The following is a 12870-nucleotide window of genomic DNA, read 5'->3' as shown; positions in this document are numbered from 1 at the left end:
AGGTTAGGGGTCAGCTAAAGAAGGTGCCAGACTGGAGCCCCACTGCTTCCTGAGACTAGTTCAATCTGTGTTCAACATCCAAATTTAGGTTGGTGCTCTATTTAAAGAAGAATGACAATGGGATAGATGAGAGCTGTGTCACTGCAAAGCCTGTAAAACAAAAAAGGCATGTATAAATACAACAATTATTATTATTATTATTTTTTATCAAATTGGTGCTTTCCTGACACATTTTAATAAATACATTTTATTGCATTAATATAGCAATGATATCACAGACTTTTCATACTGCAGAATGCACAGTGTATGCAGAACAATTTTGCAAAATATAGTAACTTCAGAATAAAGGATGTATTACAATACCAGTAAATTGAATCTTCATGATATAGATCTAATTGTTGCCTTTTTATATTTCTTGTCTTTGTTTTTGTTTAAATTTTAGTCAATTTATCAATTGTTTCATCAACACAAATAAAGGGTTATTCCTGTAGTAGTGCCCTAACAACATAATACTGCATGCTTGCCTGGCAATTAGGCCTTTTGTTTTCATTAAAATAATCTTAAATTATTAATGCTATATCCAAGATGATTTGACAATGAGTTTTCTCAGGTTTTAAATAATTATCTTAAGTAAAAAAAAATCCATATATTTTTGATATTTATGTAACCTTTTCTACACAAGTAAACTTAAAATTGTTTTTTATATTTCTTTGTGGTTTAAATTTGACTATAGCACTCCACTTTATGTCGAAAACAGGCCTTATAAAGGAATTGCGTCGTAGATTAAAGTAAGAGGCATAGATCCTTTATTCCTTGAAATGCACTCATAATAATAAATCATTATTTTTAAACTGCACGGTTTTCTACAATATAAACAATTGATTTGTTGTCTAGATCTACCACACTTACAATATCATAATTTACAGCCCACGTTTATAAAGAAATTACACAGCAAACTCAAACCCGCCAATGAACATGAATAAAGACATCGCCATGATTGCAGATTCCACTGTTTACTGCCCTCTTGTAAATACTGACTCCACTGTATCACCGTAAATTTGCATTTAATAGTACATTTAATATTCTCATTCCTCATTCTCATTCAGTGCATGTTTGTAGATGATTAAACAAAACACAAAACAAACAAAAAAACATGTTTTGCTACTATAATGTATTTGTACGTTGCTCAAATATATCGGCCACTGTCCAAGGTTCTGAAAATGTGTGATCCTCCCTGCGATGTTTACATGAGCACGAGAGATTATTGACACTCGTTTTCATCATCACGTCAACAAAATTAGAATATAGAAAGACAGATAAATCAACAAAATAAATGTTAACCAAGCCAGCTTACAATTCCCATATGAATACAGTAGTGTATATAAAATACGTCCAACAATCAAGCAAATATAACATCTATAATACAGAAGCTTCGATGAAAAACAGCTCACTTACAGGAATCTGCTCTCCTCCACGATGCTTTGGCAAAACAAGAGCCGCAGTAATGGCTGTCTGGGTTTATCCTTGATAAACTGCGCATCAAGAAGATGCAAAATCAGCCGCCCCCCCAAAAAAGATTGAATATTAGGATTGTCAGGGAGCCTAAATTCCAATGGAATAATAGGCTTTTAATCAAACAAAACAATCTTCACGTCTTGTCGGAGGTCTCTGTAGGCGCTCCCGTGGTCTGGGGATGCTGTATGTCTCCTTTGGTTGGTGATGCTGAGAACTGTGAAGCTGTGCTATTGGTCCACACCAGCAGATACGGGGTTTAGGTTGATGTTGTGCTGTTAGAGCCGCGCTCGCGCACTGCGTACTGGAGTCAGAAAACCTGTGCTAGAGCGCCTCCCTGTGCTGTGTCCTTCATTCAGGGATGTTGCTTAGCCTACTGCCCCGCCTTCGCGCACTTGGCAATCACAACAAACTTTTAGACTTGGAGGTCATTTTAGGTTAGGCTAGTTGAAGTTAAAGATAATTAAAAATGAACAGAATAAAGAGGCAGCTATGTATTTATAATAATAGCTGTAGGGCCTACATGGTAGCCTACATTTGTCTAAAATATTTTATATCGTCCTGCAGGTAAATAAACATAATTTGGTGTAATATTTATGTAAATATAAGTGTATATACTTATTTATTACATAATTATGTATCTACTATTTAAGTATAATGATCTCCTACATTATTGATAATGACTGAGACAAGCGTTTCAAAAACTTGATACCCAGGTTTGTTGATAGTGTGGGGAGATTACATTCTTTTTTTTTATTATTACCTTTAAAGACAACAATAAGGGGAACATTTAATTTATTATTTTGCAAATATAATGCAATGTTGATTTTCGAAACCACAGACGAACATAATTATTTCAAAATGTTTTAAACTTTTAAACTTCAAATTTTAAGTAGGGTATGTGTTTTCATTCAGCAGAAGCACACAGATTTTACCCATAAACAGGTAGATGGTCAATGGCATAAAGATAACCATACACTAAGCTACCTTATTTATAGCATTTTGTCAGCATCGGGGTCTTTGTCATCACCTGCTGACCATTAAAATAAATAAATAAATCAATAACAACAACAACAATAACAAAAATAGACTGTAGAAATTCTCTGTGCAGCATGGTAGCCGACGAAATTAAGTAGTAGTCTTAATAAAGTAATAGTAATAATAACCGAATTTAGAATCATAATGCAATTCAGATATAAATGTTTATAAATGTTTTAGTACTCATTCGTGCACTAGAAAAGTAAAAGCGAAAAATACTACAAAACCCAAACTGCCACCACTGCCTGGCACGCACGCACGCACGTACGTATTGGCGCACTTCCGGTTGGGCTCGCAAGTGCTTATGGGTAGTGAGCTTTTTGAATAGGGAAGATGGCAGCCGCGGCAGTGGTGGAGTTTCAGAGAGCTCAGTCTCTCATCAGCACAGACAGAAACGCTTCTATTGACATTTTTCATTCAATAGGTAAAACTGTCTTTAGATTCTTTGGTAAAGCTTTACTTTTCACTCTGCATGGCTGCTTTAATGCTTCATTATTAGGAAGGCTGGGGAGCCATGAGCCGGTGCTGCGGTGCTGACTCACTGTACTGTGTGCGTGCGCACGTCTCGAAACCCACTGAGCTGCCTCCATAGGCAGCATATTTGGACCTTATTACCGTGTTCGGAAGTTCGAATCGAGCATAGAACAAAGACAGCTGTTTTGGGCTTCTTGTCCGTGCTTTAACATTTGAATCGAACGTTCGATCGCACCTCCGATTCGCTAAAAACTGTCTTACTATGCAGCTCATACCTTTTGAGACACAACCAGTGTGTATGGACAGCTAGCCTGCAATATTAGCCACCCTTCCAGGCCAAGGCGCATTTTATCACATATAGTTGGGAGTTATTTTAATTTTGTATTATTTATAGCTCCACTAATGACATTTTATTTTGAGATTGGCGTAAGTTACAATCGTAACTTGATTGAAGTGTTTCATACCAACCTTTAAGCAAGCTTTGACATTTCTGTTTTTGCTGTCGTGACATTGGCTGAGATTTGTTTCTTTCTCTGTTTGGCTGCTGAAATCATAATTATTTATTTTTTATTAAATAAATGGGCTTGCAATTTAGGGCATAACGCGCAGTCTTAGATGAAACAACTGTAGTTTGGTAGAGTTAAAGCGGCTGTTTTTTGTTGTTGTTTTGACTAATTAAAACTTGTGCCGATAATTTTCCATCTTATGTTTGTTTTTGTTGTCTCCAAGATCTGTTAAGTTTATTTTCATGTCAACCTGATTCTTGTTTTCGTCTTTTTCTTATGAGTACCATAATGACAATTGGTTTCAAATTAGATTAAATGAGATAATTAGGCATAGGAAATTGGTTGTTATTACGCAAGTTATTATAAAGGTGAAATTTATACTTTTTTAGACATTAAAGTATTCAACCCAGAGACAGATATAAGCAAGCAATTTGTAGGTTGATTTTCCCTAAAAACACTGACGTTGTCAAAACATTACTTTTATTTTGGGCACCCTGACAAGCCCAACACAGCAACAACGGCTCAGCCAATGGCAGGAGTTTGGAGGCGGGAATATGTTGTTGTACCAATGGCTGAGGGGGGAGTGTTCAGGGAAAGCTGTTGTAAGTCATTAGAAGGGTCACCAGAAATTACACACTTTTTCTATAAAGGTACAATCACTAATTAGCTTTTTTTTCTCTCTCTCTCAATTAAACAGATATTTTAATAAATATAATTAAAATGGTTTACACTCACATGAGATTAAGACATAATTAGTTGCTTAATTGTTTCTTGAATGTGCTACTTACAAATGTGTTTTAAATTTACATCAGTTATACCAAACAGTCATTATCTAACACACTTGATGTATTTTGTCCTGTCACTCTAAAAAGGCTATATCTGTCATTTAAAATTTTGTGTTGTATTACTAATTTTGTATTTACTATTTAATAATTTTAATTGCGACAGCAGCATACATTATATTAAATAATAAAATATTTACAATATTCAGGTCAGTTCATTTATATTGATGGGAGAGTTTATAAAAGGTCGTTGGCCTTAGTTACTAAACTTTGTATTCTCACTTTGTCTGAATTTTTCAGTGAGACGAGATGTCCAGGAAGATGATGAAGAGGCGGTTCATGTCAAGGAGCAGAGCATCCTGGAGTTGGGAACTCTCCTGGCTAAGACGGGACAAGCTGCAGGTTGGGATCAACATTCTGGGGGGGGGGGGGTGCTGTTCCTGCTATAGAAATGTTTTACTTTGTTGTGACGCATCATTATCATTGCATGTTACTTTAGAGCTTGGTGGCCTGCTGAAATTTGTAAGGCCTTTCCTGATCTCCATAAGCAAGGCAAAGGCAGCACGGTTGGTGCGCTCGCTCCTGGATCTGTTTCTGGACATGGAGGCTGCCACAGGCCAGGAGGTTGAGCTGTGCCTGGAATGCATCGAATGGGCTAAAGCTGAGAAAAGAACCTTCCTCAGACAAGCCCTAGAGGTAAACAAAATCTGCATAAACAGCTTTGGACTGTCATGTCAATCAGCCAATAATTAATCATGGATCAGTAATTCCAACTATTAAGATCTGAGTGGATGCCATAAAATAACCTATTTATGCTGAACTGAACTGACATCAAGTGAATTGTATATTACTACGCCAAATTAATACAAAACCTTAAAACGGTGAACTTATAAAAGCAATAAGCCACTCCATGTGTTACATTGTTTATGCCACAGCTTTTCATTGTCTAATAATAAAACAAAGTAAATCTGTAATTTTTGTCCTTTTGTGACTTGCTACTTTTATTATGCCGTTATAATAACAGTCATAGTTTTTTTTCTTAATTTAATTTATACATTAAAATTACTAGCAGTAGACAGCAAAATAATACAGTAAAAGCAGTAATTTTGTGAAATACTATTTTAGCTTAAAATATACATATTGTAATAAATGTCATTTATTGCTGTGATGGAAGTCTTCAGTTTCACATCATCCTTCAGAAATCATTCTAATATGCTGATTTGCTGATTTGTTGCTCAGAAACATTTCTTCTTATCATTGTTGAAAACAGTTGTGTTTCTTCATGTTTTTGTGGAAACCATTAAACTTTTTTTCAGGATTCTTTGATTGTTAGAAAGTTTAAAAGAACATTCCTTTGAAATTGAATAATTATATTGCTATCATGACATTTAAAAATATTCTTAGCTTAATTAATAAATTTAATTAACTAGCAGTAGACAACAATATAGTTTATCATTATTCCTTTTTTTTTTTTTTTTTCATCAGGCTCGACTCATTTCACTCTACTTTGACACAAAGAGATATCAGGAGGCCCTTCAGCTGGGTAAGAATAATGTAGAAAAATAAATGTGTACATGTGAGATTCAAACATCTGAGCCAAATTGTTATGATTTGCAATTTTAATTAGACAATTGCAAAATATAAGCATCCTCACTATTGTACTCTGTCATTTAAATCCCGCTGTATTTTTGTTATACATTATAGTACTTGTGCTTGAAACTTTAAGATGACAATTTCTGTTCTTTCTCTTTAGGTTCCCAATTGCTACAGGAGCTGAAGAAGATGGATGACAAAGCTCTGTTGGTGGAGGTTCAGCTGCTGGAGAGTAAAACCTACCATGCTCTCAGCAACCTCCCCAAAGCCAGGGCTGCCCTCACCTCAGCCAGGACTACCGCCAATGCCATTTACTGTCCCCCAAAGCTCCAAGCGGCTCTTGATATGCAGTCAGGCAAGTCTCACTTCTCAGTTTAGGGATCTGCAAGTGCGTTTGAAATCGGAAGTGTGTTTCTTATTGGTATTTGACCATTTCACCCTTGTACTCCAGGTATCATCCATGCAGCTGGGGAGAAAGATTGGAAAACTGCCTACTCTTACTTCTTTGAGGCTTTTGAGGGCTACGACTCCATCGACAGCCCCAGAGCAGTCACTTCACTGAAATACATGCTCCTCTGCAAGATCATGCTCAGCTTGTAAGTGAGATAACCGCTTACAGTTTATCCCTGTTTGTGTGTGGGAGGCCACAGGATAATACAGCAGTCATTGTGTTGGTAATGCCAAGCTCTGTTATGTAACACCGCCTTACTAAGTAATACTAAGCTCTTATATCTTCAGTGCAATGCATCTCCATAAGTCATCGCCTACGCTTAATGACTTCTAGCTTAAGTCCATAAAAGTGTAGCATGTATTAAAATCGCAGATTATACACTACTGTTCAAAAGTTTGGGGTTGGTAAGATTTTTAAATTGCTTGAAAGATGTCTCTTTTGCTCATCAAAGCTATGTTTATTTGAGTAAAGATACAGCAAAACCTTTCCATTTAAAATAACTGTTTTCTTTGTTAATATATTGAAATAATTTTTTATTCCTGTGATGGAAAAGCTGAAATTTCAGCAGCCATTACTCCAGTCTTCAGTGTTACATCTTTTCTAATATGCTGATTTTTAAACATTTATTATTATCTGTATTAAAAAACAGTAGCTGCTTAATATTTTAGTTGAAACAGTAATATAATTTTTTTTTCAGCTGTGTTTGATGAATATAAAGTTCAAAAGAATATTTGAATATAGAAATTATTTGTCACATTATAAAGGTCATTACTGTCACTTTTGATCAATACAATGCATCCCTGCTGAATAAAAGTATTAATTTCTTTTCTTCCAGGCCAGAGGAGGTACAGGCCTTGATCAGTGGCAAACTGGCTCTGCGATATGCAGGGCGACAGGTGAGATCATTAAAATTCCAGTGTCTTTTTATAGATGATATTACCACTTACAAATAAATGCTCTGCAGCAGCACTTCACGGTTCTTTGTGCACCATGCTTTTATGTTTACTTTTAACAATCTGCTACACATTTGACGTTTTTTTCTGAGCAAGAAATTTCTCATTTATAGCTGTGCCCTGTAATTCTTTCTCCATCAGACGGATGCACTGAGATGTATAGCACAAGCCAGCAAGAACAGATCATTAGCAGATTTTGAAAAGGTGAGATTTTGACTGTCTGTATACATTTTTAATTGAAGTCTTTGATGTCATGCTCAGCTTTCTGCTTGCTCTTTCACACATGAAGCCCTGACAGAGTACACTAAAGAGCTGAGGGACGACCCCATCATCAACACACATTTGGCCAAGCTTTATGACAATTTGCTGGAACAGAATCTCATTCGGGTCATTGAGCCCTTTTCCAGAGTACAGGTAGTGTGTGCATGGATGTTTTCATCCTAAAGTGTATCATTTATTTATTTTATTTTATTTTATTTCTTTTTTTAATGTAATGTTTTTGAAGACTTAATTTACAAAGAACCAAAGCTTACAACCTTTTTCTCTATTTTGAAGATAACACATATAGCAGGCCTCATCAAACTTTCAAAGGTACGAACTGTTTCTTCTGTTCATAAACTTTTATCCAGAGGTCATGCATTACTGTTTCCAGGTCCAAATGCTCCTTCGGATGTCAAAAGCAAACAACAAATAGCTCTGTTAGACACTAATAGTACACTGTAGTACTATCAAAATAAATCATGTTGTTAAAAGCTCAGCTTGAAGGTGTGATATAAATGAACCATGCTCATAAATGGCTGTCCAGGTAGTGTTTTCTCACAGAAACAAGAGTAGACTCAGACATAGAAACAGTATTATTGGATGGTCAATATGTCTTGACAAGTGGATGCTTTATAGTTTTAATGTTTTAAAAAACTGTTATTAGCTTTAATCTTAATGACACAGGATTGCAGCCTTTAATGCCACCACAAAATAACAACAAACTGATAAGTTATGAAATAAACATTGACTATATTACCATGTATACATGATCTCTTTGTTATTTAAATTTATTTTTTCCCACAGGATGATGTTGAGAGGAAACTGTCACAAATGATCTTGGACAAAAAATTTCATGGTTTGTCTTTTTTTTTTTTTTTTTTTTTTTTTTTTTTAATAAAATGTTATTTACAATATTGAGAAAAACAACAACAATTTATTTGTTTTGACTGTTGAGCATGGCATTAATAACCATGACACCACAGCACTTATTTCATTCCCTCATTTTAAAGAGGCCATATGATGCTAATTTAAAGGGTCATTATTGGTTGTACTAGAATAGATAAACATGAAGAATGTTCTAATTTAGTTCCGGTTTGTACAAAGCTTCTCTATGCCAAAAATGCCTAGAGTAGTTTATAAATAAATAATAACAGTTATTCATGACTGAAGTCCTCTAATAATTTCCTGCTCCTATACAGTATGTAACTACTAAATCTAATGAAAGTATCAAAATACCTTGAATTCATTTTCCTGATGGACTTCTATTGTTGCAGGCATTCTTGACCAAGGTGAAGGAGTGCTCATCATATTCGAAGAGCCCCCTGTGGACAAGACTTATGAGGCAGCTCTAGAAACCATACAGAACATGAGCAAAGTTGTGGATTCACTGTACAACAAGGCTAAGAAGTTAACATAGGTGAGGAACTTTAAAAAATAAAATGCACACAAATATTTTGCTCTCTAAAAATCCATGTTTGTTATGAAATATGGTTAAATGTTTATCTGTAATTCATTTATCTTTTTGATTTTCTAAGTGTATCTTCATGTTTCTTTCCCGCAGAATAAACACCAGAGGCTGCTGCTGTGTGAAATGTTTGTATGCGTGTGAGTTTGCCTGTGTGTATGGCCAACATGTGGAACTTTTTTTTCACAGCAAAAAGGGACAACATTGAGCAAGATCTACTTGTTCCCCAGTTGAGAGTTTTTAATGTTTCTTTTCTTTCAAATGGACAATTTCATCTTTCTGATCCTCAAATTTTATTTTTTTTGTTCTTGTCTGTATCTCTCAACGGCCGACACTGGCCATCAGGGAATATTGTACAACTACAATAAAATCCTAAAATGTCATATAGAACTGTATAGCTCTTCTACATTTAAAGTTTTTTAATTACAGCAATTTTGTGATACAGACTCTTGGGTTTCGGTTATCTGGGGTCCATCGGTTGTTTGCAGTAGTGCATATCTTTTTTTATTTTTTCTTCATTTTATGGATGCACATTCTAAATGATTGTTGTAGATGAGAGATTCGAAGGAACTTGGCTGTAAGGAAGAGGCTCTGTAATAAGCACAGTTGCCAATCATATTACCACACACACACTAGAAAATTATTTTCTAAGTTCGTACAATCGAGTATTGTTTGCCGTTTACTTTTGCAGTATACCGTCTTTACAGTTTTGTATTTACAGTGTACTGTTTGCCAAGTAGGGTGGTTATATTAAACGGCCCAATCCTACAAAGGTTTTAGTCCTCTTTGATTGAAATAATCTTTTCATCAACACACATTTATGTCTGCACTGAAGTTTATTCTTTTTCATTAATTCTTTTGTTTGTTTGTTGTTGTGTTTTTCAGATCTCAACAAAACAAACAAAATCTATATTTCCACAACAATACAACATTATAAAATAAAAACACCCCACATATTTTTAAAAAAAAACCAATGTTTTGTAAAAAAAAATTTTAAACTCATTTGTTTTCCTGTAAATGTATACGTCCACTCATCCTTTGGAAAAATAATTTATCTTTTCATTTATTCTGTTAAGTGTGCAATTATAAATAATCAAAAACAAAAAAAAATTTCTTGTGGGAGAATGATGATTTTAAAAAGTCCAGTGTTGATTTGAGAGCTTCCTGCATGTGATTGTGATTGATTTGTAGTGGCAATCTAACATTGGTCATTGACATTGATAATTTACTGAGACATTAAACACTTAGCAAAGTAAGGTTTTTTATTTTTTTATTTTTTTTTGACTAACAGTGAAAAGTGGTCCACAAAATTGCTCTATCCAAAGCTCAATTATTGAAATCATGGTATAAGCAGATTTCAGTTCAAGGAAAATTACTTTTATTTTTGTATGATTTGGCCTGTTCACTAATTAAAGTGTTTTGATTATATTTCTTGGTTTTAAGGGAAATTACCCTTATCCCTTGTTTGTACATGACTATAATCATAGTCATGTGTGCTATGTGTGTTTTCTTGTAGGGCATTTTCACATCAAATACTTTAGGATTAAGTGCTAAATCACAAGGAAATTATTTTATGAGAACCCAACCCAATATATTGTTTGGTGTGATTAAAACTATTAAATTAGAATAGAAAAATAGTAACCTAAGATTACTATAGCTCAGATTAATATATTAAATAAATATGTAAAAGCTTAAAGCTGGAGTTTTTAAGTTCCACTTTTCAAAGGATTTAAGTATTAGTTTGTTTCTCTGGTTTTAGAGATTAATGACAGCAGAGGGCAGACAGAAATGATGGGATTAAGAATAATCACAATAAATGAATAATAATAAAACAATGAAACAACCTAAATAGTTGGGTGGATAAGAGTGTAGGTTTGTCTTCTTCCATTCCAAGATACAGTTTATTTTAATGAGCTTCTATAATTATTTCATAATTTCGAACTGATTGGGTTTAGTACCCAGAGTCTCAGGACAACGTGAGAGTTGGCCGGCCCAAATTCAAGGCACGTATCGTTGACCGAAAATGCCTGCAGGTCCCCAACCCTCTTGACCGAAGCCAATGCAGCCTCCTTGCCCCCTTAAGGAACCTGATGACCAGGTCGTGCTTCCCAGCGGACTTGCCGTCTACTGCATCATGATGTGCTGCAATAGCGGCAACATACACTTTCAGAGTGGAGGGAGACAGCCTTCGCTCCAGCCCATCTTGCAGAAAGGAGAGCACAACCGCGATCAGGCATCTACGGGGGTCTTCCCGGCGGGAAGAACACCAATCAACGAACAGGTTCCACTTCAGTGCGTAGGCTGCCTCGTAGAGAGCGCTCTAGCTGAAGTGATGGTGTTTACTACTGCTGGAGGTAAACCACCTAGAACCTCTAGAGACCTTCCAGAGACCATATGTGGAGATTCCACAGGTCTGGGCACGGGTGCAAGAGTGTGCCGCCTCTCTGAGAAAGGAGATCCTTCCTCAGAGGAATACGCCAAGGAGGGGCTGTCGCAAGGAGTATCAGTTCTGGGAACCAAGTCCGACTGGGCCAGTATGGCGCTACTAAGAGGACCTGCTCCTCATCCTCCCTGACCTTGCACAGCGTTTGTGCGAGACGGCACACTGGGGGAAATGCATACTTGCGTAGACCCTGAGGCCAGCTGTGTGCCAGCACATCTGTGCCGAGGGTCCCCTCGGACAGGGAGTAGATCAGCTGGCAGTGGGATGTGTCCGGAGAGGCAAACAGGTCTACGTGAAACGTCTCCAGATCAGATGGACTGTCTCGGGGTGGAGTCGCCATTCTCCCGGAAGGGCGGGCTGACATGAGCACTTGTCGGCTGCACGATTGAGCTCGCATGGGACGTGAACGGCACAGAGCGACCTCAGATGCTTCTGACTCCAAAGGAGGAGATGGCGGGCGAGTTGCGACATGCAACGGGAGCGTAGACTGCCCTGGTGGTTGATGTATGCAACGGTCGCAGTATTGTCCATCCGGACCAGTTTGTGCCTGTCGTGAAGCCACGTTTTGAAGCGGCGCAGAGCAAGCCATACTGCCAGCAACTCTAGGTAATTGATATGCCAGTGCAGACGAGGCCCTGTCGAGGTACCTGATGCTGCATTTCCGTTGCACCTGGCACCCCAGTCGATAGCAGAGGCATCTGTTGAAACAACAAGATTCCTGGACAGTTGCACTAGGGGTACCCCTGCCCCTAGAAAAGCATGGTCCGACCATGGGCTGAAGGTTTGGTGGCAGGATGGGATAACCAAGACCTGGTGCATGCCGCGTTGCCATGCCCATCTCGGGACTCGATCGTGAAGCCAACGCTGAAGTGGTCTCATATGTATCAATCCGAATGGCGTGACATCGGCAGTGGAAACCACATTCCCGCCCTGAAATGACTCCAAACAGAGAGCATCCTTGAACCAGCCCCTGCTGCCCGCTGGCGAAAGGAGAGGGGGACGGGAGTGTAGAGGCTGTGCCTGGAGTACCGCCATGCTGGCCCTCTTGAGACCCAGAGAAACAGGAAACTGCTCTTTTATTGAATGTTTGGGTACCACTGGCTGGGGAGCCAGTGGCAGAACAAAACTTAAAGGAAACAAAAGATTCTCCACCCGGCCCTCCTCTGGGGGAAGGAGTGGTGCCCTCACCATCTCCTGAAGAGCAGGATCCTGAGACTCCAGGTCGCCTGTCTCAGGGGCGCCGCTTGTCCTGGCGCTTAACGGGCCGGGTCGGGGCTTTCCTGGTGCCAGCTCCATGCCATGGCCCTGAAGACTGCTGCTGAGGCTTGGCTGGAGCAGAGGTGGAGGCAGCAGGAGGGCACCCTCGGCGATGAGCAGGCAGAGGGGCTGCCG

General features: G+C 37.8%; 1 protein-coding gene and 1 long non-coding RNA gene across 2 annotated transcripts; both read left to right on the top strand.

The window, feature by feature from the left end:
• The first annotated feature begins 13 nt into the window (after positions 1-13).
• LOC122139233 lies at positions 14-1566 on the top strand. The gene is made up of 2 exons (XR_006156110.1): positions 14-152; positions 1458-1566. It is a non-coding gene; the product is annotated as an uncharacterized LOC122139233 (long non-coding RNA).
• A 1265-nt stretch (positions 1567-2831) lies between these two features.
• LOC109076688 (26S proteasome non-ATPase regulatory subunit 11B) lies at positions 2832-9803 on the top strand. Its single transcript, XM_042735619.1, has 13 exons — positions 2832-2974; positions 4613-4714; positions 4812-5008; positions 5798-5855; positions 6066-6260; positions 6357-6501; positions 7192-7252; positions 7451-7513; positions 7598-7723; positions 7865-7900; positions 8375-8426; positions 8845-8987; positions 9132-9803. The coding sequence occupies exons 1-12, from the start codon at positions 2884-2886 to the stop codon at positions 8985-8987; spliced, it is 1269 nt and encodes a 422-aa protein (XP_042591553.1). The 5' UTR covers positions 2832-2883; the 3' UTR covers positions 9132-9803.
• Positions 9804-12870: the final 3067 nt, after the last annotated feature.

The sequence above is a fragment of the Cyprinus carpio genome, chromosome B12 (genome assembly GCF_018340385.1).
Source record: "Cyprinus carpio isolate SPL01 chromosome B12, ASM1834038v1, whole genome shotgun sequence".
Lineage (NCBI taxonomy): Eukaryota > Metazoa > Chordata > Actinopteri > Cypriniformes > Cyprinidae > Cyprinus > Cyprinus carpio.
This window is presented reverse-complemented; position numbering and strand designations above follow the sequence as displayed.